This window comes from Rousettus aegyptiacus, unplaced genomic scaffold (genome assembly GCF_014176215.1).
Source record: "Rousettus aegyptiacus isolate mRouAeg1 unplaced genomic scaffold, mRouAeg1.p scaffold_m13_p_3, whole genome shotgun sequence".
Lineage (NCBI taxonomy): Eukaryota > Metazoa > Chordata > Mammalia > Chiroptera > Pteropodidae > Rousettus > Rousettus aegyptiacus.
In genome coordinates this window covers 142,872,876-142,900,065 of record NW_023416306.1, presented here as the reverse complement: position 1 = coordinate 142,900,065, position 27,190 = coordinate 142,872,876, and the positions used below count along the sequence as shown (strand labels likewise).

The window sequence follows — 27,190 nt, the reverse complement described above, 5'->3', positions numbered from 1 at the left end:
CATTCTCCCATCCACCGTCCCCCTCCCCTTTGTCTGTCACCAAATTGTCCACTCTATTTGTCTAATATTTTCTTGAATACATTTTTAGTGCCATCTATAGAAATGTAGATAAGTATGAAAACCCATTGAATTTAAAATATTTTCCAAATTTTGAGAAAAAAATAGTTAATTTTTAAAAATTTTCTAAATTATCTGAAAATTGTGTTAAAGATGGTATAATTATTTATAGATATGACATTCCAGATAACCATAATATCATTTTAGTAATTATATGAAAGTGGGTTGACTTCCTTTAAAATATATGGTTACTATATCTCTTTGTGTATCAGTATCTACTTTATTTCTGACTGTACTTTTTGAAAAAAGAGGCTAGAAGTTCATTGGAGTCTAGGTTCGCTAATGGAGGTGTAAACCAATACGATTTATTGTTAATTTGACTCGGTTTTAGCAACTTTCACTAAAAGCTAGCTAATAAAACCAAAAATATAAATTTTACAATTATATAGAAAAACTCATATTTATTAGTTAAGATAAAGCACATGTTTCTTAATGTTTTGTTTTGCTTTATCATTTCTTTTTTTTAGCAGATTGCAAGACTTTATGAAACTAAGAATCTTTCAGAAGCTCTGGAAGAAAATAATAAAAATATAGAAAACAAAAAGGAATTGAAAGAAAGGTATAGGTAAACTTTAAAATGGGATTTTGTGTATTCTTTCCCAAGCCACTAATAGTTACACAGTATCTATATAATTTTTTTTTTTTGTACAGGCTATTTGCTATTCATTTCTTATGAAAAATATTAATTTATCCTTTTAAGTATTATAGACTAATATTCAAATCTTCTTGGGAGATTTGGGAGAAGCAGTGTACTTAATTTTTATCACCCTGTCACCAGCTTAACCAGTTCTTTCTTTATCACAGAGACTGAAGATGAGCCAAAATGCTACTGAATCTGTGGCATTATATGTTTTCTTGTTATTCATTCTAATGGTGATAAGATAGACATCAGTGGTGGAGGCATTTTTTTTTTTAAAGATTGATTTCCTCTGTTATTGTCTGATAGAAAAATAGGTGTATTAATGTTGCTGTTTCTGATAACCTTTCTACTTTTTCTCTTTACCCATACCCTTTTTCATTCTTCCTAAATTCCTCTCCTCAGGCTCTGTTGCTCTTATCCTGATTTTCACCACACTTCTATACCACTTCCTTGGATCTGTTATTTTCTTGATTCTCCCACTCTCATGTCTCACATCCGCCGTAATATGTTTTTAATTTTGTAATGAAATTGATTAGAAAAATAGGTAAAGGTACAGAATTCCACTTTATTGACACATTTTTAATATTATAAAAATTATGTTGAGAGGAACTTACATGATAAGTCATTTTTACTCTATATATTTTGATAGTTATCAAATAATATCACTATTTAAGTTATTTAACTATCAGAAATTAAAGTTATTCTTTAACTTAGGAAATACTCAATGAAATTATTCTTCCAGTGAAAAACTTGAAAGAACCATTGGATTGTAATATTGTTTTAATAGTTCCTATATTATGCTAGTTGATTTGCTTCTAAGTAAATCTTTTTAAAGTTTGAAGTACTCCAAAATCTGGAGCATGCTGTTTGTGGACAAAGTTGTGGTTTAAAATGTTTTTGGTGTGTTTAGAGTCTTTTAGAATAATTTTTTACATTTTAAAAATGAGAATGTGAAGAGCACTGGACTTAATCAGGAAAAGTTTGTTGTACCTGTGACACTAGGGAGTAATTTAGTAATATTGTCCAGATCTGTTAAATCCTCTAGAACTCAGTTTTATTATCTGTGAAATGAGTTTTAACTATATAGTATCTAAATATCTCTTCTAGCTTTAATATATATTAACTTTTTTACTTAGCTAATATTTATTATAATTCACTCCTCTCTTTAGAATTTTTGAAAAAGATGAACAACATATATTGAGTAAAACCTCTCAGAACAGTCAATTATTTCTTTTATGTGAGCCTCAGAAATTAGTCAGACCAATAAGTATGCATTCTTCAGAACCAAGAGTTACAGGTACAGTACCTGTTTATCATTCAAGAAGTTTGTTTTCTTTGCAAACACATAGAAGAAATAGAAAGAAGCGATTTTAGTTACAGTTTGGCGTAACCAGAAACAAACAATAGTAGAGACCCATAGACTTAAGAAAGTACCACTTTGATTTTTTTCTGAGAGTAAATAAGATACGTACCTTTTATACCTAACTTTTTTCTCTTTGAGAGAGAAATCACTCACATTATTATAAAAAAAAAAGTTCTGGTCTGGTTGCATAGCTGTCAGAGGAGGATGAATAATTATATAGTTTTCATTTGGGAAGTTGTAATATAAATATGTCATTAAAGGGTAGTATATTTGTGTTAATGGTATTTGTGACTTAGTTACTGAAATATTTGAATCATGTTTCATTTAATGGATCTGCAGATTAAATTAATGACATTAGCTGTTTTTCTTCCCTGGTCATTAGTATCACCATTCTGTCTTCTTTGGTTCCCCATTACAGAGATGTAGTTTTGTCAGCTGGTTTTCATTTTACATTCATAGTTATTGTAATCACTATTATGTAGTGAGGAATTAAGAGTTATGTAATAATTTCATAAATCTATATTTTAATTTAAATTAAGTATTCATGTGACTTGATTTTTTTTAAATGACAAGGTTAGGTTAAATGTTGGGCATATTTGGTTCTATCTCTGGAATTGATCTGAAGTTGAACAATTTAATAATCTAGATAAAAAAGAAGAAAGTTCTATGAAGCAGTCAAAGCTTGCCAATATTGACTTCAGACAAAAAGAAAATGCACAGGTAGGTATTTCTTTTTTTAAAATATAAATTAAACACTTGTTTGCTTTAAATGAGATAGTGAATATATTGCATTTGGGACACGGGGTGTGTGCATGTGTGTGTGTGTGTGTGTGTGTGTGTGTGTGTGTGAGAGAGAGAGAGAGAGAGAGAGAGAGAAAAAGAGAGAGAGAGAGAGAGAGAGAAATCAGCCATCAATACAACCTCGGAGTCTAAAAAATCTTTAAAAAGTTTCAACATGGCAGCCTGAGCATACACCATAGCCTTCTCATATATTCCTAAAAATAACACAAAAGATATTTAAAAATACCAAACCCTGCACCCAGTAGACCAAGAACTGTGAGACATTTCTGAAGGAGGAAAACAGAATTGGATTGAAGAGGGAAATTGTGGCCCAGGACTTGCATAGTAGAATATTCTTACAAAAGACATAGTTCTGGGGACAACGGATAGGGCAATTGGTTGGGTTACTTCAATGGGAATTAGTTTAGTTAACACTTATTCACCTCATATTTATTTCGCCTTTGGCCAGGCATCAGTAATGAGATGACTGTCTCCAGGTGGAAGCAGTGAGTATAGGAGCTTGGGTTAGAGAGAGAGATGGCACTCTGGGTGGTTCTTGATCCTCATAAAAAATAAGGAGCATATCACCCCCAAAACTAGCTCTGATATGGCTCATCTCTCTTCCTTCATTCTTGAAAATAGTCCAAAGGGAAGTTCTCATGAAAAATATAATTGCTTTCTATTACTCATAATTAATACACCCAGACATGGGGTAGTGGTGAAAGGTAATTGGTGAAGCTTATTCTAAATATGTATTATAAAAACTTAAAATCTCATATTAAAATTCCAGATTATATCAATATAAGATGAAGGTAGAAAGTTAAATGAGAGAAATAAAAGTCTGCTCAAGTTCTTTTTGTGTTTGAGACGGAGGTAGGGAGAAGATACAAATACTGATTAGCTCTGTGTATTGTGGGAAAAATGTAAATTTATGCATGTATATTAAACATTAAAGGGTAACCAACAGAAGAGAAATGGACTATAAGTTTTAAAACAGTAGAAGAAAAAAGACGAAATGAAGAAAACTTTGTCCAGCTGAAGGCAGGAATGGGGGAAAAACAGCTAGAAAGCTTTGTAAATAGCAATATATACAATGCCAAAAATAGTTCTGAACAAATCAGTAATAATAAGGATATGACATAAGTGCATCTTTGGAACATATAAACAAAGTACAGCTATATACTATTAAGACAGCTGATACAAATGACAAAATAAAAGGATGGAAAATATATATCAAATAAAACCGAAGCAAATATAACAATGCCATATAAAATAGAGTTCGAGATAAAAAACAGTAGGGATAAATATATTTCTTATTTTTTAAAAGAATAATTCACCAAGAAGTTATAATCATGATGCATCAAATTATACAGTTTCAAAAGATATAAAGCAAAAATCGATAGAATTTGAAACATATAGTTGAATCCTTAGTTAAAACAAGATAGCTATCAAAAAAGATACTGACTCTGAATTTAGGGTTTGAGTTTGTTTATGTGTAAAACAATACAAAACCAAACCAATGAAATAATAGCATTTAAATAAGATAAACATTTATTTTTTTGCCTGCCATAAAATTCTCAAGTGACTCAGGTTCACTTATTAGGGCTGATAGCACCATTTCTACAATTTCATTATTTCTCAGACTCTAAGCTTTCTTTTCTGGCATCTCCTTAAATGCTAAACTTTTGACTCAAGGTCAAATCATGGTCAGAAACTAACCAATGTAACTTTCCCATCATATCTGCCTTCCAGGCAGGAAAAAAGAAGAGGAAGGCCAGCTGATTCAGTCCCATTTTAGAAGATCTTTCTTGGTAGCTCCTTAAACAATTTGTTGAGATCTTTTATTGGCCAGAACTTAGTCATATGGCTACTTCCATCCATGGAGAGGTTGAGAAATAAAGGGGGTTTTGTTTTTGTTTTTGTTTTTAAAATCAGAACACAGAAGTTAAGTAGATTTTGAATAAGATAGAAAACTAGCAGTTTCTGCCACAGGAATAAATCAAGTAGATAAAAAATAAGTAAGGATGTACGGGCTCTCAGTAACACGATTAGCAAACTTTGTACCTAACACACACACAATTCAATTAAATTTTCATTTACTAAATTATCATTTACTAAAACAAAAAGGATATCTCGACCAATTCTAAAAAGTAGCTATCTTCACTTTTCCTAAAGAATGCTCCGATGGTTTAGCATTAGAAAAATATATCAGTGTGAATCACTACATTAACAGATTAGTAAATTATTTTAAATAAAGATTTAAAATAAAAGATTTTTAAAAAGAATGTTAGGGAGACTCATACTACCAGATATCAAAATGTTTTTTTTAAACTTTTGTTATTGATATGTAATTCACATATCATAAAATTTATCATTTTAAAACGTATAATCTAGTGGTTTTTAGTATATCCACAAGATAAGGTAACCTTACCATTGTCTAATTCCAGAACATTTTTATCATCCCAAAGTATTTTTAAACATTATTAAAACGCAGTAATTATAGCAGTGTAGAACGAGAAAAGACAAACTGATCAGTAGACATCGAAATAAAAAACTATATAATAAAAGATACTAATGAAGTTAAAAGATGATGGAGTGGGAAGGTGATTGGTATTCAGAATGTCTAATATGCAAAGATATAATAATTTTACAAATTAATAAAAATGGGCAAAAGATAAGGCAGTTTACAGAATAGGAAAGACAAAGAGTCCCTAAACATAACAAGATGCTTGATCTCTGGAGTACAAGGAAATGTAAATTAAACCAATGAGATACCTGGTTTCACCTATCAGATTTGCAGACATCAAAATGTCTGATAATGTCTAATGAGGTCAGCAATAATGGGAGTATAATTTTATATATATACTTTGGAGGACTGATTCACAGTACTAATTAAAAATAAAAGTGTATGTACCAAAAACTTTCACTTCTTGGCATCTATTCTAAACAAATACTTGTTAAAATACTTGTACCAGGAGGCATATACAAACATGCCTTTAAAACATATATTAAAACAGTAACACCACTTGTTCTTTAAGAGGTAAGTGTTCTTTAATGGACAAGGTCTTTTTTTATGATCCAAAAGCACAATAAGATAACAAAATTAAGACCAGTAGTTGTTATAACAATAAATAGGATAAACTTTCCTCTTAAATGTGTTTTCATTTTGGGTCAAATAAAAAGAATGAGGAACTCTTCAAAATGAGTGACTCATGGAGAATGAAATACTTGAAACACACAATACAAACAGTAAAGCAGTCGTTAAGCAAAATTTAGTTAAAATTAAGAATGAAATATTGCTCTTTCACACATAAATAAAAAAGGTTCAGCCTTCAATCTTTTAACTGCTGCTTTACTCTCTGTGTTCGATTTGGGATGTTACAGAGGATAGAGAGACACAGAAATTAGCTAATCAGTTGAGAAAATGGTAAGCTTCACTTGATTAGTCATGAATATGGGATAAAATTTTAAAAGGTTTACATTAACTGTAGAAATACTACTAAGCATAGTTACTATACATGTCCAAAACATAAGATTCCTCGAGAGTCAAAACATTTCTGTTTCACAGTATTTGATTGAATATTTTGTATGTAGTGGTTTCCGGTAATGTTTGTAGTTGATATTGATAATAATGGTGATGATGAAGAGGAGGATGACAGTGCTCTTTGAGACCTCTGAGCCAAAAACGTTTGTTGTTTTGTGTAGCCAGTTCTAATGCTTAGTTTCTTTTGTTCAGGTATTTAATGACTCTGCTGTGAATAACAATTCAAAATGTTCACATGTTATGGCTGTTAAAAGTTCACAAAATTTTCTGCCATTCAGGTAACTTTTAAAACTAAGAAAATGCTTTAATATCTGAAATAATTTATCAACTCAGCAAATAATATAAAATTATGCTTATTGTATTTTAGATTGTTAACCCCACAGAAACAATCAAATTGCAATACATGGTTTGAAAAAGGAGATACAGGTATTTGCTGTTTACATTTTCCCTAAGAAGTGAAAGTAACAAATTATATTAGGTTTTTATACTATTCAAATAAATTATTTGGATTGTTGCCATTCTGGTTAATGGACCATATATACCTGATTTTTAAATACATTTTTTGTAAATATAAAACAAATATATTTCATTGTAAAAACTTCGGAAAACAGGAAAAAATAAAAGATACAAAAATACCATACTTCCCAGACATAACCAATTCCATACATACTGGTGTATATTCTTGACATTTTTTCCTATGCATATGTATGTTTTGTTCTTTTATATTTTTCATGCAGATTTGAAGCATACTATGTATATTGTTTTGTATCCTTTTCTTCCCACTTGAGAGACTGTGGAGGGTATTTTTCCATATCATTAAGTAGATTTTATTTGTGATGACTATATAATATGCCATTGTATGGATATGTTATAATTTATTTAGCCATTCTCTCACATTGTATATTTTGTTGTTTCTAGTTTTTTTGCTATTATAAATAATGCTACTACATTCTTTTATTTAAATCTTGGATTATTTTCTTTGAATGAAATCATAGGAAGCTCACAGAATACATACGTTTATTATCCTAGGATCAATTAGTTGTTGGAACTTAGATACACCTTTGAAAATACCAACTCTATACGTGTATATATGTATATGTATACATGTATGTATATATGAAGTATATAATATACACACACATATATTTTAATAACCCAGTAACAAATAACAATTATTCTACTCATTAGGCTATATAAAAGTCTTCACCTCTTCTTGGCTATACGTCTCTATAACCATATGTTGAGACCATACCTAAATTATAATTGGAGTAGTATGTAGATTACTGATTCTTATTTCAATGCTTTATAAATGACTTATTCTGGCACTATAAAAATTCTGTAAATATATGCATATTCAGAATGGTCATATAATATACTGAGTCTGTTTCTTCTACTCTCAGTATAAGATTCAACCAATACAATATGTTTATTCCATGCAGATGGATATTCTTCCTGCTTTCTTTTGAAGAATTATAATCTGCATAGTTGATCTGTTCAACCTGTTTATAATCCTCTATATACATCAAGCTGACAGGATGTTAAACAAGAAAGGAATGGGTACTCTCTAGGAACAATACATCCCTAATACAGTTATGTGGGGAAATGCATATATCTGGTATATTCCTAGCTGCCATTGAGATATACAATGAGGCTTCGTATCCAAAAAGGCATATAATTATCTCAGAGGAAAAAAAGATTGTCTTCAATAATAGTCAAACCTATCTTTTGAAGAAGTTATTATGTGTTGAAAATAATAGTTGTGACTTAAATGTAAGAGGCAAATAGAAAAACATCTATTCAAGATAGGAAAAGATCTCTTAAATTAGAATTAAAAAGAAAGATTGGTAAATTTGGCCATGTTAAAATTGAGAATTTATGTTCATAAAAAGACACATAAAAAGAATGGAAGGCAAGGTGATATATTTTCAATACATTAAACTGTCAAAGGATTTGTTTCCAAAAAATGTATAAAGAACTTCTACAAACCAAGAAAAAGACAGCCCAACTGGAAATATGTGCAAAATATGAATAGGCATTTCAAATAGAGAACTTTTGTGGCAGATAAACATATGAAAAGTTGCTTAGCAAATCAAGATACTGAAAAATAAGGCCACAGTGGGATACTGTTACACATTCACCAGAGTAACAAAATTTGGAAAGTCGGACAATGTTAAATGTTGATGAGAATGTAGGACAATAGGACAAAAGGAAGCCTCATAACCATTAATAAGAACTGTTATTTATAAATGACCATATGTTGAGACCATACCTAAATTATAATCGGAACTAATAATTTTTTCTAGTGAAATAGAATTATTTCCTAGGGTAGCTTGGGAAGACCAATTGCCACAACAAAAATTGGTAGTTTGGAAACTAAACATTAGAAAATAGTTTAACATCTGGTAAAATGGAAGATATACATAACCTTTATGTTATAATTCCACTCCGAGGTATATACCTGGAGAAATCCAAGTACATATATGCAAGTACATATATAAAAGAATGTTTGTAACATTATTGTTTATAATAGCCTCAAAGCAGAAACACTTCAAATGCCTATTTGCAGAAGAATGGATAGGTAGATAAATATTGTGTTTGTACAATGGAATACTTTACATCAAAGTAAGCAAACTTTGCAGCAGTACAGAAGAATCTCACCAGCATATGCTAAACAAAAAAAGCAAGATAAAGAGCACATAAATTATTTCATGTAACATCTTAAAAATAGGAAAAACAAACTGTTGCTTAGGTGATAAAACTATATAAAGTGAATCAAGGAAATGATTTGCTGCAGAAGTTAGGATACTGATTACATCTGTGGAAGAGGATATAAGGACAATAGGGCCTTTTGGAGTACTCATAATGTTCTATTTCTTTACCTGGGTGGTGGTTACAGGGGTGTTCTTATAATTTTACTTGTTAAATGGTTCACATAGGTTTTATTATTTTTATGTGTTCAGTTGAATTATATGAATTGCCTTTTTGTAGGTCAAAAACACTTAAATATTCACTAATATGTTTTATTTATAATTAAATTACAAAAACAAAAAAGTTTGTTCTCATATACCAAACAGATGCGGAGTGTGCAGATAAAGGGACAATAAGACAATTGAGAGAATCAAAATGTACTTCACAAGTAAGTCAAATGTTTAGTTTCTAATTTCTAAGCAAAATAGTCCAGTTTAAAATATTCCATTTCTATTTTAACTTTAGGATTAGTATTATAAAGATTATTTATGTGACGTCTAGATGTTATTAGTCATAAGTTGCTACGGTATTACAAAATTTATCCCTTGGGGGAGTTTAGATTAAAAACTGAAGCTACCAAAAGTTTACATAAAAAATACAAAAATAATTGCCATTAATAATTAGCTGTATAGTGATGCCACAACTAAATCATAACTGAAGAAATGTATTTTGTTTGGTGAGATTGAATAATTTGTCAAGGCTATTTTAGACCAGCGGTTATTACATAAATATCTTCAAAATAATTTTTAATAATGGAAAGCTTTAATGATGATAGATGTAGACAATGTATACCAACTTTACTGTAGCTACTAAGGGTTAAAACAAGAGAAACAAGTAGTATTCTGCTGTAAAGAAATACACATTTAAATTTTTTTTGGTGGGGGGACTCAAACGGTTTCTGTAATGGGATTTGGTATAACAAACATATTTGAGAAATGACATTCCTAGTCTACAAAATAATATAAAAGAAAATTACTTATCCAGGTTCTCAATCTTTCCAGAGATATAGTGTAATAAATATATAAGGGCAAAAATTTGCAAAGAACGTAACCAATGAGAGCAAGGTTGCTTGCAAATAAAGTACTTCTCTCTTTCAAGGAGATATGTACAATTCTTGACCCAGAGCATGATGTGGAGATTTTAAAAGAAAAATCATTCCTAACCATTTTTCTTCATCAATTTGAGTATGTTCTAGTTATCATTTGCCTTTTCAGGTAGGGGTAGGGGAGATGGAGCTGGGAAGAAGAGAAAATTTTGAAAATTAAAATAACTTTTTCCATTTTTTGGACAGATATTTTTGTATCACTTTCACCAATTATTTAACTTGTTTTGCCTATAAAATGATGACGTTATAGATTAATATGATGTTTTCCACCTCACACATTTGTATATATAGTTTATTAATGCAATAACATTCATTTTTATAGTTTTGTTACTTTGAATTTTCAGGTTATATGTGGAGAACATCTTGGGATGCCGATAGATAATAATGATGAAGTGGAAGAAAGAGCTGAGAATTTTCCACGAACTCCTGAAATTCCTTTATTTTTAAGAACTCCTGAAGCCGTGAAAACACCTGAATCTTTGGAGAAATTACTGTTCCCTAAAACCCCCTCATTTGAAACGTGGGTTTTTAATAATTATAATTAAAGAATCTACATATTGAGTTATACAAGTAATTGATAGAAGTTGTAAACTGCCTAGCACCTTTAACTTTAAAAAGTTTTTATGGAATAATTTACATATACAAGGGGGAGAGAATAGTATAATGAACTTATGTACCTATAATCCTGTTTGAACAATAATTAACATTTTGCTATTCTTATTTCATAGATCCTCTTTCCAATTTTTCCTGTAACATTTAATTGAAGATGGCATCAATCTTGAGTACTTATCTAGTGCAATAGTATATGCATTTGAGATTTTCCAAAGAATAATAAAACCTATGGAAAAAATTTAATCGCCAAGCTAAAAAGCTTCTATCCCATGTGATAAATTGTGGACATCGTCGAATAATGTTCCAGCAGTTATTTTTCCTTACATTGTAGTATCTAAAGCAAGAATTGCCATTCTGATAAGTAACCTCAGTAGGCATAAATCTCTCTAACATGATTATTTAACTTTGGAAACCGTAGGTTTGTAGTTAGCAGCCAAGAAAACAGTGCTGCATTTTAACCTTTTTGGTTAGTTCAGTCCATTCCTTAACACTGAATCCTGAGATTTCTCCAAAACATATGTCAAACATTTCACTTCATCAGGAATCTCTCACCTGTGTTCTACTGCTATATTTTAAATTTCCAGTAAATTATATATATATGAATGTCATGATGTTGATAAAAACAGCATGTTCAAAGTAAAAATCATCATATCTGAGAAATGTAAAAAGATGTGCAAATATATGCTAAAACCTCTTTTTATGGATGAGAAAATTGATTTAAAGCTAAGTGACTCATTAATGGTCATAGAGGTAGTTACGAAAGTTATGTTCAGACTTATATGTAATAAACTTAAAAGCACTGTGTCTAAGAATTTTATAAATATTGCTCATTTAAGGTTCACAACAACTTTATGAGATTTAAGTACATTATTACCTTATTTTATAGACAAGGAAACAGAATTACAGATGGTAGAACTCATTAGTTATAGAAATGAGATTCAAACCCAGGCAGTTCTGCCTCCAGAATCCATTCTTTTTAGCCACTGTGTTATATACTGTTGTGTCTAATTTTATTTTTCTCAAAACATTTTATAGTTTAACATACTTATGCAACAGTCTGTAATGACTGGCTTCTCATCCAGACTAAAATCTTATTACTGGCTTTCAAGATCTTGGGAACAATATAGCCTCAGGGTTAAGAGCTTGGACTTTGAATCTGGATTGCTTCATTCAAATCTCAACTCTGGCACTTAACATTCTTTTGAGCAAATCATTTAACCCTTCTGTGCTTCAAAATCCTCTTCTATAAAATGGAGGTCATAATGATGGTACCTATTTCATATGGTTATTGTGAGGAGTAAGTAAGTTAATGCTGATGGAAATACCTAGAATAGAGCCTGACAGTATATTCTCAGTAGGAATTGATTATCGTTATTTTATAATTGATTATTCTACTTTAACAATATTCTACGACTAAAATTATCTTTTTCTCCATAGGTCTGTCACTTCAATAATTACTTCCTCTCTTATCCTACTGTACTAATTCTTACTTCTATGCCATTTCTTATGTTGCTTTCCAGTCTGCAATATTTATTAATGTATTTTTAACATTTTGGTGATTTTATATTTCTCCATAACAGAAATAGAAATACAGTGCCTGAAGGTCAAACGCAAAAGGAATCCCCTGGATTTTCTTTTCTTATGAGTTATACTTCTAGATCGCCTGGATTGAATTTATTTGATTCTTCTATATTTGACTCAGAAATGTCATCGGAGCAGGTAATCTGAGAAGCTAAAGTTTTATTTCTTAAAAAATTGTACGCTGGAACCTTAAGTAATTTTAATTCTTTAGTACCAGCCTATCTTGAGGCAGAGGCAATTTTTAAAGATTCTTAGTATAACAGAGTTCCTCTATTATATTTTTGTTTTCAACTTCAGGTGCGCCAAATTGACATCTATTTATTAAAAAAAATAAGTTGTTTAAATTGCAGTTAAAGGCAGTTTAAAAATTAATTTGGCTTTATCATTCATGTGTCTAACTTCTAAACAAATTTCCTATATTTTTAGTGTTAAAAATCTCCAGGTTATTAGTTGTTCCTTTCATCTATATGTCTGTACATAGCAACATTATCATTAGTTAATTTTGAAAGACCTAAAGACTTTCCTTCTAATAGTGATTTCTACTGTTTGGAGATGGAAATCATGATAAAGTGCTATTTTCTACATTTAACAATTGAAACTGAAAATTAAGACATACTTTATTTGACCAATAGAGACAGCATAGTATAGTGGTTAAGATTAGACTCTGAAACCAGACTACTTGGGTATCTACTAGATATGGGATTTTGGGTACCTAACTTTCTGGTTTTTTTTCTGTTAAATGGAAATAATAATTTTTATTATAGGCTTTATGACTGTTAAATGGGTTTATATACATAGAGCACTTAGAAAAATTCTAACCAATTAATAATTCCGTATAAGTAGCAATGTAATACAAATGTTATAGTTATTAATCATTTAAATTAATCACATTTAGCCTATTTTATATGGATTAGAATATTTTATTGCTACATCCTACACATTATATAAATTATGGTAATTATAAATTTATTGATGGATGATAGAGTACTCTATATTTTATAGTATTTTATATCTTCATTTTTGTTTCAGTTTTTATCTGAATGTTTATTTCAAAAACAGCTAATTCCTCGAAGGTGTGTACTGGCCGTGAAAAATAGACTACAGTTAGTTAATTCTTACTGATAACTGTCACATAAATGTGAAATACATGTATGTAACCTTAGCAGGAAACATGTACATTCGATAAAGAAAACAAAAATATTGAAAAAAATAATAAAATATGTAAAAAGATATATGAAGTGCAAGTAGGAAGAAAATATTGTAAATATGTATTTCTTCCCCAAGTGATCTGTAAATGAAATCTAATTCAAAAATTGGAGTCCTGGCAAGCTGATTTATCTTTAATTTTGTATTTTGTTTTGATTTTTTAGTAGTGGGGTTAGGAAGGAGATTGGCAAGTTACTAATTTTCCTGGTCAAGAATAATCAAGAAAATGTTTAAACATAATATTGGTAATAAATTAAAATGGAATTCTAAGAAACTATTTAACCCAAAATAAGATAGAGAAGGAACAGTATAAAAAGACACATAGGAAACGAACAGAAAACAAGTAGTAAAATATTTCATGAAAATACAAGATTCTAAAATAATTATATTCACTATAAATAGGCTAAACACTCTATTAAAGGGCAGAAAATGCTAGAATGGATAAAAAGTATGACCCAACTATAAGTTATTTGCAAAAGAGACACTTTAAAGACAAAGACAGGTCAAAAGTAAATGGATGGAAAAAGATATTTCATGAAAACTGTAATTATAAGGTCACAGTGGTTATACTAATATCTGAGGTAGTATTTGAGACAAAGAATATTGATACCGATAATAAAGAGGGACATTTCATTAGGATAAAACTGTCAATTCTTAAGGAAAGAATAACAATGGAAAATGTGTATATAATAACAGCTTCAAAATACAGAAACAAAAATTGACAGAATTAAAGGGAGAAATAGATAAAAACACAAACTTAGTTGGAGATTTTTAACACCTCTTTCTCAGCAATTGATAGAATTAGACAACACAGTCAATGAAAATCTTTTATAAAATCTGAACAACACTATTGACTTCCTTGACCTAACTTATATATTCTTTTTTTTACAGTATTATTTTTTTAATTAATATTTTTATGGTGACATTGGTTAATGATGTCAGTAAGGCACATATGTATATATATACATATGTATATGTATATACACACACACATATACATACATATGTGTGTATAGATACATGTGTGTATATGTATATATATATACACATATATATATGTGTATATATGTACACATATATACATATATACATATTTACACTTTGTGTTCACCTCCCATAGTTAGATTTCTTTCTGTCACCACATATTTGACCCCTTTTACCCCATCTACCTCTCCCCTCCCCCCACCCCCTACCCTCTGTAATCACTAGTCTGTTGTCCATGTCCATGAGTCTCTGTTTGTCCTGTTCATGTGTTGCTTTTAGGTTTATATCCCGCATATAAGTGATATCATGTGATTTTCAACTTTCTCTGTCTGGGTTATTTCTCTTTGCAAAATCTCTTGGTAAAACACGTTTCCTTATTAATTATCAAAAGAATGTAAATCTGTGCATAACAATGTTCAAGTATGCTTTATATTAGAAAAAAGAATAAAAACAATCGATATCCAAAGTAAAAGAATGAAACTGTATGGTGTGTCAATATGGAGGAATATTACAATGTCATAAAAAGAATCAGGTTTTAGAAGAATAGTGACATAGAAAAATGCTCCAAAGGCAATATTGAGGGAAAAAAAGAGGACAGAAAACTATGTTGTCATGATCCCATTTTTTAAGGCCTGTTTTATAGAGACTCTTTGGCAGCAAAACTTCATCTGAAGTGACATGAAGCTGTCATACTTCCTATTACTTTTATCTGCAGGAAAACAATACCAAGAATGTGATTTGTAAAGCCTAGAGAATAAAGCAAAAATTAATTAGAATTTTAGGTTATATTAAGATTCCAGAGTAGGAACTATCTTTAGTACAATATATGTTGGCTACTAATAATTTTATCAGTTGCCAGAATCAAATCAATAAGTCTTATTTTAATATAAGTAAATGATAGGTTTTGAAGATAGATCTTTTTTAAGTACGATAGTACACTATATTGAATATTGCCATTTTGTCTACTCTAATTATGCTTGTTAGAAGAATCAGGCTTTAGATTCAAATATAAATGCTATATATACCGTTCTACTGATTTCATGAGTAATATTTAATGAAAATTATTTTTCAGTTTAATGAAAGTTATTCTACAGGAAATTTAAATCCTCTCTCATCACAACAAGAAATTGGTAAGTGATTTGAAATTTGCTGCTTATAAAAACATGTTAACTTTCCACTTTGCATTTAATTTGTCTCTAACTGATTTTCTTAGGCAATCAGTTTGTTCTTTAAAATTACTGTTTCTTCTGCACCACTACGTCTTTTCTCACTACTGTACCAAATTTCCTTTCTCCATTATTATTAATGACTTACCAATTATCAAACCTTATGGGTATTGCATTTATTATATTTAGTTTTTGTGCACCATTTGATATTGTTTACTCTTCCTATCTTTCTGCAGTTTTGGATATCCTCCTATATCTCTAGAGCTTACTTTTTATTGGTGCTTCTATCTTCTTTTATCTCATGACTAATTAATTTACTTGACATATACATATAAACATATATGTATATATGTAGTATATTTTATTTCAGGTACTGCTCTTGGCTCTGGTGATAAGAATGTAAAGTTCTCATAGGGTTTATGTTCTAGTGGGAGAGACTGAAAATAGACAAATGATTGTACGTCAGGTAGTGCAATAAATAATAGTTGATATGGATTTGAATTGGCAGTCAGACTCATACCATTTTAAATCTAATATTAGATTTACTCAGCTTTATAGAAAGGTACAGGATAGGAGATAACAGCGTGTATAGCATCTTTATCTCATTGAGATGTAGAACTAAGAGACAGAAACAGGACGATGCCAAGATTTTGACATGAATAACTAAGAATGGAATTACCACTTATTGAAATGTGGAAGGTTATAGAAGTTATATTGAAATTGACAGGAGCTAAGAGTTCAGTTTTGGAAGTGTTATCATTGAAAAGTCTATTAGATATTTAAATGGAAGTAAAATTGGAGATCGTTTATATGAATCTAGAATTCATTGGAGGTAGAGACATAAATTTTAGAATTATCATAAATGGTATTTACTGCTATGAGAACAGAACAAATCACCAATTGTAGACATTCTTTAAATGCCTGCCATCTGAAATATTCACCCTATATTCTCTCTTTTGCCACCCTTGTTCATTTGACACTCATTAACTTTAGTACTTTCAAATATCATAATACAGATGATGACCAAATTTATATTTACCCTCCCTAACTTCTCTTAAACTCTAAGATCTTTTTATTTCTTTTAGTCATTTTCTCCCAGTTTTATTGACATACATCACTGTATAAGTTTAAGGTATACAGCAAAATTATTTGACTTACATATATTGTAAAATGATTGGCATAGTAAGTTTTTTCCTTTTTTTTTTAGATTTTATATTTAAGTGAAATCATATAGTACTTTTCTTTTTCTGACTTATTTCACTTAGCATAATATCCTCAAGGTTGCTGTAATAACAGGATTTCTCAGTTTTTTAATGGCTGAATAATATCCCAGTGCACGTGTGTGTGTGTGTACCACAACTTCTCTATCCATTCATCCATCAATAAACACTTAGATTGCTTCCATCTTTTGGCTATTGGTAAATAATGCTGCAATGAACATGGGGGTGCAGATATCTTTTTGAGTTAGTTTTTATTTCCTTTGGATATATGCTCATAAGTGGAATTGCTGGATCATATGGTAACTCTATTTTTAATTTTTTAAGAATCTTCCATATTGTTTTCCACAGTGGCTGTACCAGTTTACAGTCCCACCAACAGTGCACAAAGGTTCTCTTTTCTCCAAATCCTCACCAGCATTTATTATTTTTTGTTCTTTTGATGAAGGCCATTTTAACAAGTGTGAGGTGCTGTCTTATTGTGGTCTTGATATTCATTTCCCTTGTGACTAGTGATGTTGAGAATCTTTTCATGTACTGATTGGCCATTCGTATATCTTCTTTGGAAAAATGTCTATTCAAGTTGTTTGCCCATTTTTAATTGGGTCATTATTTTTTTGCTATTCAGTTTATGAGTTATATATATTTCAGATATAAACCCTTTATCAGATATATATGGTTCATAAATATTTTTTCAATTCCGTAGATTGTCTTTTCACTTTGTTGATTTGTTTTTTTTTTTTTTTTTTTTTGCTATGCAGAAGCTTTTTAGTTTGATTTAGACTCATTTGTTTAATTTTTCTTTTGTTACTTGTTTACATGTCATATCTAAAAACTCGTCACCAAGACCCATGTCAAGGAGCTTTTTCCCATGTTTTTTTCCTAGGAATTTCATAGTTTCAGGTTTTACATTTAATCTTTAGTCCATTTCAAGTTAATTTGTATGTAAAATAGAGGTCTAATTTCATTCTTTTACATGTGAATATTCAGTTTTTCTGAGCACCATTTATTGAAGAGACTCTACTTCATTGAGTATTTTTGGCTTTCTTGTCAAAATGTTAGTTGACCGTATATGCTTAAGTTTATTTCTGGGCTCTTGATTCTGTTGCATTAATTTATTTGGTAAAACTTACCAGTGAAGCTATTTGGTAGGACCTTATTTTTGATTGTGTTATTGATATCTCTTTATATTTAAGACATCTGTTGGCTTAAAAACTAGCAAACTTGATCTCTTTCTGACATACCTAATGGTATCTTCATTATTCTACTTGCCAAGACTCAGAACATTAGTCATAATTTTAATTTCTGTCTGTGTGTGTCTGTGTCTGACTACATTCAGCTCGTAATCAAGTTTTATCAGTTCTCTCTCTGAAATATTTATTTCTTTTCCATTTTCATGAAGTCATTATATTTCAAACTCCTATTAGCATTCACTTGGGCTATTTCAGTAACATCATAATTGGTCTTTTCATCCTTTTAGTTTATCTATAGATCATAATCCAGTTAATCTTCCTTATGCATACTGTGACCATCTTACTGTCCTAGTTAAATACCTTTAGCGGCTCCCTATAGAGTATCAAATTACATGCTCCTACCTTTCTAATCTAGCTCCGACATACCTTAAAAGCCTTTTTTCTTATAAGAATAATCTGTACTTTGGCCAGACTTCAGACCTCATTGCAACCCAAATATGCCCACAATTTCTTTTACGCTATTTTCTTCCTAAAATTCTCAGCTTCATTTCTTTTCAACCATCTTTTCAAGACCAGGTTTTTTTCCATAAAACCTATTATTTTTCCTTTCAAACTTCTATTCCTAATATATACCTCCTTCACTTTTCTGAATGTCTTTATTCATTTCTTTGCTTGTTAATCATTAATTCCCTTTTAATAGCTCTATTATTGCTCAGTGTTCTTGACAAGCTGAATTGATTTGTTACCCCTATATTTCCTAAGTACACCTGTTTCTGTGCCTCTGTGCTATTCTCTCCATTTGAGGTGTTTCACCCCTCTTTCTACCTTATACACTAGTTCTTGAGTTCACATACTTGAGTTCCAATTACTTGAAAGTAGCATTTAAGTTTGAATCTATTTAACCTTCCATAGTAGAGAACAGTACTTTGTACATAAGAGGAATACAGTTAAATATCTGCTTATTAGATAAATGTTTCAATGTTACTATATTTATTGTATGCTGTATACTATAATTTAGTAGGTTATGCAAATTACATAACATTAATAGCATGATTTGTATATTTATCTTCCTCAGGAAATTTGTTTGGGAAACCAGAAGGAGAAGATGCCTTTGCATTTTCTTTTCCATCAGACTCTTCAACTCATACATTTGGAGCTGGAAAAGATGATTTTAGTTTTCCATTTTCATTTGAACAAGATCAAAACCCAACACCTTCTTCTGCAAAAGATTTTTCATCCTCTTCACAGAGTACAACACAATTTACTTTATTTTGAAACTAATTACTAATTTCTTGAATTATTTTACTGCTTTATAGTCATCTAGGACATAAATTTCCATTATTAAAATATTAAGACTACTTGCTTTTGTCGATTAAAGCAATAATGGATTATTATAGTTATATTATTTGATTATATTTATTTAGATATTAAAGGAAGTTAAGCCTGTGTCATGTAATTTTGTTTTTATTAGCAATATTATTAGCTGTCATTATTTTGGTTTTGATTTCACAAGGCCTATTCAGGCAGAACTTTTATTAATAGCATTTGATGCTTTTTCCAATAATTTTATTGTAAATAGTAAGCCTGTTTCTCTACAGAACCTGTTTCATTCTGGTAGTATTTTAGGTGCTTTTGATAAGAAGAAGAACTCCTTTGGGCCATCAGAAGATCTTTTAGCAGTAACTGTGCAGAATTAATGCTGAAGTGTACTTAGTACTTGAGCTACTAAAAAGTGCTTTTAAAATTGCTGTTTTTCGCTTATGCTTTACTATTGCAATATGAAGAGTAATACCTTAATCTCAAAGAATTTATGTTATTCAGTGAATAAAATGTGTTATTTTCTTCTAGTACAACAAGGGGTAGAATTCTAATTTTATCAGTTATTCCAGTATCTTTAATGAAAAGAAATTAAATGTGTAAAGCTAATTTTTGAAAATTGGATTGTTGTATTAATGGTGATATTGTTAATATATGTTTTGCTTAAGCCTTTTTGAAGAACATTTAAAATTTTGTTTCCTGTCTTCAACAAAAAAATCACCTTTATATGCAGTATTTGCTTGTCAATAAGTTATGTAGCTTAAGCAAAGATATTTAAAATTATGTGAAATTATATAAACATGTTGCTCAATGGCTTTGTGTTCTGTGCTTTTTAAATTAGTCATATTGAGTTACCAAGTAATAAAGAGTATGACTCCATATTTTGGTGTGTGACTGCTGACAGATTTTAAGGCTCACCGTTTTTTCCCCCCTTTCATTCCATTTCTGGTCAAGCTGATAAGAAAGCCCAGGTGTCCCTCCCTTTGGCACCAGTGGGAAGTTAAAACCATGTATAGGAACTCTTGGCCTGGCCCTACCCCTACCCACCATAAAACCCAAAGTCTTTCTCTGTTCTCTCAATCCATTTTCAGACTAGCTTGGGAGACCTTGCCTACTATCCACAAAAAACATTATGTGTGAGTAATAAGCCTTTTCATACCCTATTGGAGTGTGTATGTTATCACCAGCTTCAGTATCGAAACCAAATTTTGGTTTATCTTGCTTCTTATCTTGCTTCAGAGTGTCCACAACATAGCACAATTTGTATTAAATTAAGCTTTTCCAGAGACTTTTAAGAAGTCAAAAGGATGATATAACTAATGCTAGAAAGGATTTAGAAGAACTTTGGACTTAAAAAAAAAAAAAAACCTTTAATAATGGTTGAAGGATAAAAATTTTAGTTAAAAAACTGGAGATTTTTATATTGAGCATTTTACTGACCATATGATTGAAGTAATCGGTAGTTTCGGTAAAATAAAAACATTGACTATATATGAGAAAGGAGAAAGATGTAATTGGTTTATTTGTTATTTATTAAGAGGTTCAAAACTGGTTTTAGCCTTGAGACATCCAGTGATTCCATGATTTATTTTTCTTTAAATAAAGTGCCTATCGCACCAGTATAATTAGATTTACCATGTTATCAATAAAAGAGGTAAAGAAAAACACGTTAAGTATTTTTAAAATATCTTCAGTTGTACATGGCATTTGAGGGAATATAAAAGAGCTAAAAGACATAGTCTTATACTCAAGAAACTTATAATTTAGTGGAGGATACAAAACATATGAAACAAAAAGTTACAATAAAATAGCATATAATCAAATTCTATAGTTTATAACTTGATCTGTGGTAGGAAAGAGATTGAGTGGTTTAAGAATTAGAAAATAAAAGGAGGTCATTATAGAATAGAAAGCCTGGGAAGGATTCACTGTCTAGGTAGAATTTGAATCGGGACTTTTAAGGTATGCAGATTATAATTGAGTTTAAGGTTGATGCCTTTTTTTAGCTTTACATTTTTTATTGCCTAATTCTGGTGACTAGTTTTAGTAGGATTTCATTGAATGCTTGTTGAATTAATAGAATTGAACTGAATTGGTGAAGGAGGCAGGGAGGGATTTCTAGATAAGGGGAACAATATCGGCAAAAGAAAAATTCAATAATAAATTTGCTATGTAGAAGAAATTCAGAATAGGCTTAATTGGAGTAGAGAGTAAAAGTAAATTGAGTTTAATAAGTACGGTAGGATTGACTTATAGAGGATCTTCACGTGTTTTGACTTGATTTCTGAGGCTAATAAGGAGCTTATATCCTAAATACCAGAGTTGTAAGAGAAAAGGAATGGTTAAGAAAGATTAAACTCATGATACAGCCAGAGAAGAAATTATAGTTAAACCGTTAGGAGGCAATTGCACTAGTCCAGGTATGTGATGATAAGTTCTAAGTGATAACAACTGATTGTCTTGAGGTTTGATACTACTGAGATATAAAATTGGAGGAGTTTACCTTGTCTAAAAGAAATACATTTGCTTGAACACCATCTGTGTATAAAATCAAAGAAGAAAGGAACGAGCTATTTAATTGTGTTTGAATATCATAGATCCTCTGACTACTAGAGGCATATGCAGTATTTCTAATACAGATCACAAAAATAACTATAATCAAATAGACTTCTAAAGATAATTTTTAAAAGAGCAGTATTCTCCTAAAGATAGAAATCTACTATCATCTTCAAAATAGGAATTAGTCTACATTTCTACTCAAGATTTTAGAAATATGGAGGCCAGTCCCTTCTTTCTAATACAAGCACTTAAAGCTATAAATTTTTCTCTAAGCATTTTCTAGTTGCATCCCAGAAAATCTTATATATTTTTGTTTTCATTTACTTCAGATGTCTTTCTTAATTTCTTCTTTGACCAATGAATTATTCAGAAGTGCATTATTTAATTTTCAAATATTTAGAATTTATGTTAATATCTTATTTTTAGGGGTATTTAGTTTAATTCCATTGAAATCATTTAAAAGATTTCCATTTTTTTAAGTTCGAGACTTCGTGGACCCACAGATAGTCTATCTTTGTAAATAAATTTTGTGTACATGAAAAAGTGTGTATTTGACAGTTATTGGGTATAGTGTAGTAGTCTACAAATATCAGTTAGATCAAGGTGGTTTGTAGAGTTGTTCACATCATCTTATCTTTACTTTTAATTGCTAAAAAAGCTATTAAAAACTTTTTGTCTTTCTCCTTTTAATTTTGTCAATTTTTAAATAGATTTTGAAACATCGTCATTAAATTTATATACATTATGATTGTTATATCTTCCTGATGAATTGACCTTTATCATTATGAACTCTATCCCTTTATCTCTACTAATACTCTTTCTTGAGTTCTATGTTACCTGATATTAATAGAGCCCCTCCAGCCTTCTTATTATAGTTTTCATGATATACCTTTTTCATCCATCTATTTTAACTTGTTTGTATCTTTATATTTAAAATATGTCTCTTGCAGATAGTATATGATGGGCTCTTTTAAATTCTTTCTAACAATCTTTGTGCATTCTCCCTTAGAAAGTCCCACATAACATTTTGGCCTTTGTCTCATTGATCAATGATGCTCTCACCTGGTTCTACCAAACTGCAAGGTTAACTGAGAAATGTGAGTTCTAGGTGAGCACATTATCCAAGGTTTTATTACTAAGGAAGAAGAGGGAATGATATTGAGAAGTAATTAGTTACATAATATGTGTTTTTTGTTTAGATAACAGTAAATTTTAGAACTTGATGACATATATTTTCCCATTCTTCCTATATTCCATAGTATTTTCCTGGATATATTTCTTTTTATGCTCAAACACTTCCTCCAAGAGTATTTTCCAGATGGTCCTTGAACAGTAAAACTTCTGAGGCCTTTTAGGTATGGGAGTATCTTTATTTTCATCTTCCATTTATTTTTTAAAATTAATTTTTCTAAAAGTAATATACTTACATGGACACACACACAAAGGTAAACAATAGGAATTCTCCTCACCCCTGTCTTCTCTGTTTCCTATATCCTTTATATGTAAATATTGTTTTTTGTTTCTTCTAAGGTTTTTATGTATAACAAAATAAGGACATTCTTATTTTCCCTTTTTTTTTATACTTAAAGTATGATGCATAATAAGATATATTATAATGTACTTTTTTCCCCACTTAATCTATATTGAAGATCTTTGACTTTGCAATTTATATGAAAGTTTGACTAGAAATAAACACTTTTAAGAGCTGTTTTTGAAACTAGGTATATAAGGAAGTAGAGGTAGAGGAAGTATTCAGGGTCTGCTAACCTGCCTGTACTTCTCAACTACTTTCCAGATCCTGAGGTTTCCTTGCCATTTCATATCAACAACATACCACCACCATCACCAGGGTGAGATAAAAGGGCATACCTAAAAATTCCTCACAGTGCGAGCTCCACAAAATGGTATTTTATGTGTCAATTTGGCTGGGCCTCTAGTGCCCATTATTCTTGGTCTTTCTGTGAGAGTGAGTAAACCTGGATAATATAAACATTTGATTCAATACACTGAGAAAAGCAGATTGGCTTCTCCAGTGTGGGTAGGACTCATCTAATCTGTTGAAATCCTGAATACACTAAAAAGGCTGAGCAAAGGAAAATTAACTCTCTCTGTCTCTGGACAACCATGACCCTTGACTGATGCAGGTATTCAGCCCTAATGGTTTTTATATTACTTTGATAGATAGCTCACCCTCTTTCTAGCTTTTGTGGTGTCTTTATGTTTAGATTTTGAGGAGAAAGCCCATATTTGTTTGCCATCTTTGTTTTATACTCTTGTTCAGTTTTTATTTGTATTTTTGAAAGACAGCCTTTAAATATTATTGGAAAATCCATAATATTTTGGATAATTATATATGCTGCATTTAGTATCCCTAGGAGTTTCATAGTTTTGTACTTTATATTTACATTTATGTTATCCATTTTAAGTTAATTTTTGTGAAGAGGGTAAGGTAACTATTATTTTCTTATACAGTTAACAGTCTCAAATTACCCAATTAACAAGACAAATTTTTCTTAGTAAAATATTTGGGAATTAGGACACATTTGCTTTCTTTTCAAAAGAAGTAATCCATAATTCTAAGTACTGACTTGCTGAGTCAGGTTAAATACAAATATTAAAAGAAATATAACAAAACTTAAAATATAAAGGGAGGAATTGAGCAAGGAGGTCTAGAAAACACGAAATATTTATCTTTGGCAATGAAATTTAGGCAATATTTTGAAACTCTAAACTAGAAGAAAGTTTATTTAAACTGGATTGACTTTCTTAATATATCTGAAGACATACCGTCACAATGCAAAAATTATTTGACTGTTGTTTAGTATTTGATTCAGTGCAGGTATTAAGGTAACTCACCATTTAACTGACTTTGCTTTTTTTCAGTGTTCTGTTAGATTTTTTAACAGTGTAATTTAGATCAAATTTAAAACTCAGAGGAGTGAAATAACTTTCTTTTTGTATATTATAGCATTAATGAACCGAAGCATAGTCAGGAAATGAAATGTAAACACTACTGATTAGAACTGATTGAAATGTGTAGACTTATAGTACGAAAAGCAGAAAAGTCAGTAAACTCAAGGAAGAACTAAATAAATGGAGAGATATTTTATGTTCATGGATAGGAAAACTCAATATTGTCAAGATGTTAGTTCTTTTCAACTTGATCTATAGATTCAATGCGATTACGTTCGAAGTCCCAGCAAGTTATTTTATGGATAGCAACTAACTAATTTTAAAGTTTATACAGAGAGACAAAAGATCCAGAATAGACAACATAACATTGAAAGAGAAGAACAAAGTTGGAGGACTGAAGGAAGCTACCTGACTAGAAGACTTACTATAAAGCTCCAATAATCAAGATGTACGGCATTGACAAAAGAACAGACAAATAGATTGATGGGTGAGATTAGAGAGCTCAGCAATAGACCCACACAAATTCAGCCAACTGATCTTTGACAATGTGGAGCAAAGGCCATGCATGGAGTCAAGAAGATCTTTTCAACAAATGGTGCTAGACTAACTGGACATCTACATACAAAAAAAAATATATAGACAGACCTTACACTCTTCACAAAAATTAACTTAAAATGGATAACATAAATGTAAATATAAAGTACAAAACTATAAAACTCCTAGAAGATATCAGAAGAAAATCTAGAAGATCTAGGTCTTGATGATGACTTTTTAGATATAATACAAAAGGCACAATCTATGAAAAAAATAATTGATAAGCTGAACTTCATTAAAATTAAATTTTTATGCTCTGCAAAAGACACTGTCAAGAGAATAAAAGGGAAACCACAGATTGGGAGAAAATATTTTTAAACAATACATCTAATAAAGAACTTATTTAAAACAGGAAAAAAAAATCTTAAAACTCAACTATAAGAAAATAAACTACCCCATTAAAAATGGGCCACAATTAAGGACAGACATCTCACCAAAGAAGATTTATAGATGGCAAATAAGCATATGAAAAGATGCTCTATGACATATGTCATCAGAGAAATGCAACTTAAAATAACAATGAGCAATCACTACAGAAGGGCCCAAATCCATAACTTTGATAACACCAAATGCTGGGAAGCATGTGGAGCATCAGGAACTCTCATTCATCATGATGACACTGCAAAATGGTACAACCACTTTGAAAGACAATTTGGCAGTTTCTTACAAAACTAAGCATAGTCTTACCACATGATCCGGCAATAGCACTTCTTGGGTAGAGGAGGGGAAAACTATGTCTGCACAAAAACCTGCATACAGATGTTTACTGCAGTTTTATTCGTAATTGCCCAAACTTGGAAGCAACTAAGATGTCCTTCAGTAAGTGGATGCATAAGTAAACTCTAGCACATTCAGACAAGGGAATATTGTTAAAAAGAAATAAACTATTAAGTTATGAAAAGATATTGAGGAAATGTAAATACATATTACTAAGTGAAAGAAGCCAGTCTGAAAAGACTACATACTATGTGATTTCAAATATACGACATTCTGAAAAAGGCAAAATTATGGAGACAATAAAAAGATCAGTGGTTATGAGAGGTTAGGAAGGAGGGAAGGTTAAATAGGCAGAGCACAAAGGATTTTTAGGTAGAGAAAATACTCTGTATGATACTATAATGATGGATACATGCCATGATTAATTTGTCCAAACTCATAGAATGTGTAATACTAAGAGGGAACCCTAATGTAAACTTTGGATTTTGAGTGATAATGATATGTCAGTGTAGGTTCATTGATTGTAACAAATGCACCTCTCTGGTGGGGGATGTTGATAGTGGGGAAGGCTATGCATGTGTTGGGGTAGGGGTATATGGGAAATATCTGTACCTTCTGCTCAATTTTGCTGTGAATCTAAAACTGCTCTTAAAAATCTATTATAAAAATCAATAAAGGGAAAATTTGAACAACACACAAACACACGCACACACACACACACACAGCTTTAAGCTTTCTACTACCTTGCTGACTGCATAATTGTAAATCCTTTTTGGGTAATAGAAAATATAAATATTAATTTTTTATTTATTGTGACTCAGTAGGTATTAGAAT

At 30.5% G+C, this 27,190-nt stretch overlaps 1 protein-coding gene across 1 annotated transcript in view; it reads left to right on the top strand.

Annotated features, from left to right (window-relative positions):
- The window catches only part of CUNH14orf39 (chromosome unknown C14orf39 homolog), a 35,534-nt gene extending 15,141 nt beyond the window's left edge, over nt 1-20,393 (top strand). The window contains exons 9-18 of the mRNA XM_036218096.1: nt 588-676; nt 1,927-2,054; nt 2,767-2,840; nt 6,637-6,722; nt 6,812-6,870; nt 9,519-9,580; nt 10,642-10,817; nt 12,490-12,628; nt 15,753-15,810; nt 19,332-20,393. Of these exons, the coding sequence (XP_036073989.1) occupies nt 588-676; nt 1,927-2,054; nt 2,767-2,840; nt 6,637-6,722; nt 6,812-6,870; nt 9,519-9,580; nt 10,642-10,817; nt 12,490-12,628; nt 15,753-15,810; nt 19,332-19,531 (1,071 nt within the window). The 3' untranslated portion in view covers nt 19,532-20,393. The remainder of the gene's footprint in view (nt 1-587; nt 677-1,926; nt 2,055-2,766; nt 2,841-6,636; nt 6,723-6,811; nt 6,871-9,518; nt 9,581-10,641; nt 10,818-12,489; nt 12,629-15,752; nt 15,811-19,331) is intronic.
- The last annotated feature ends 6,797 nt before the right edge of the window (nt 20,394-27,190 follow it).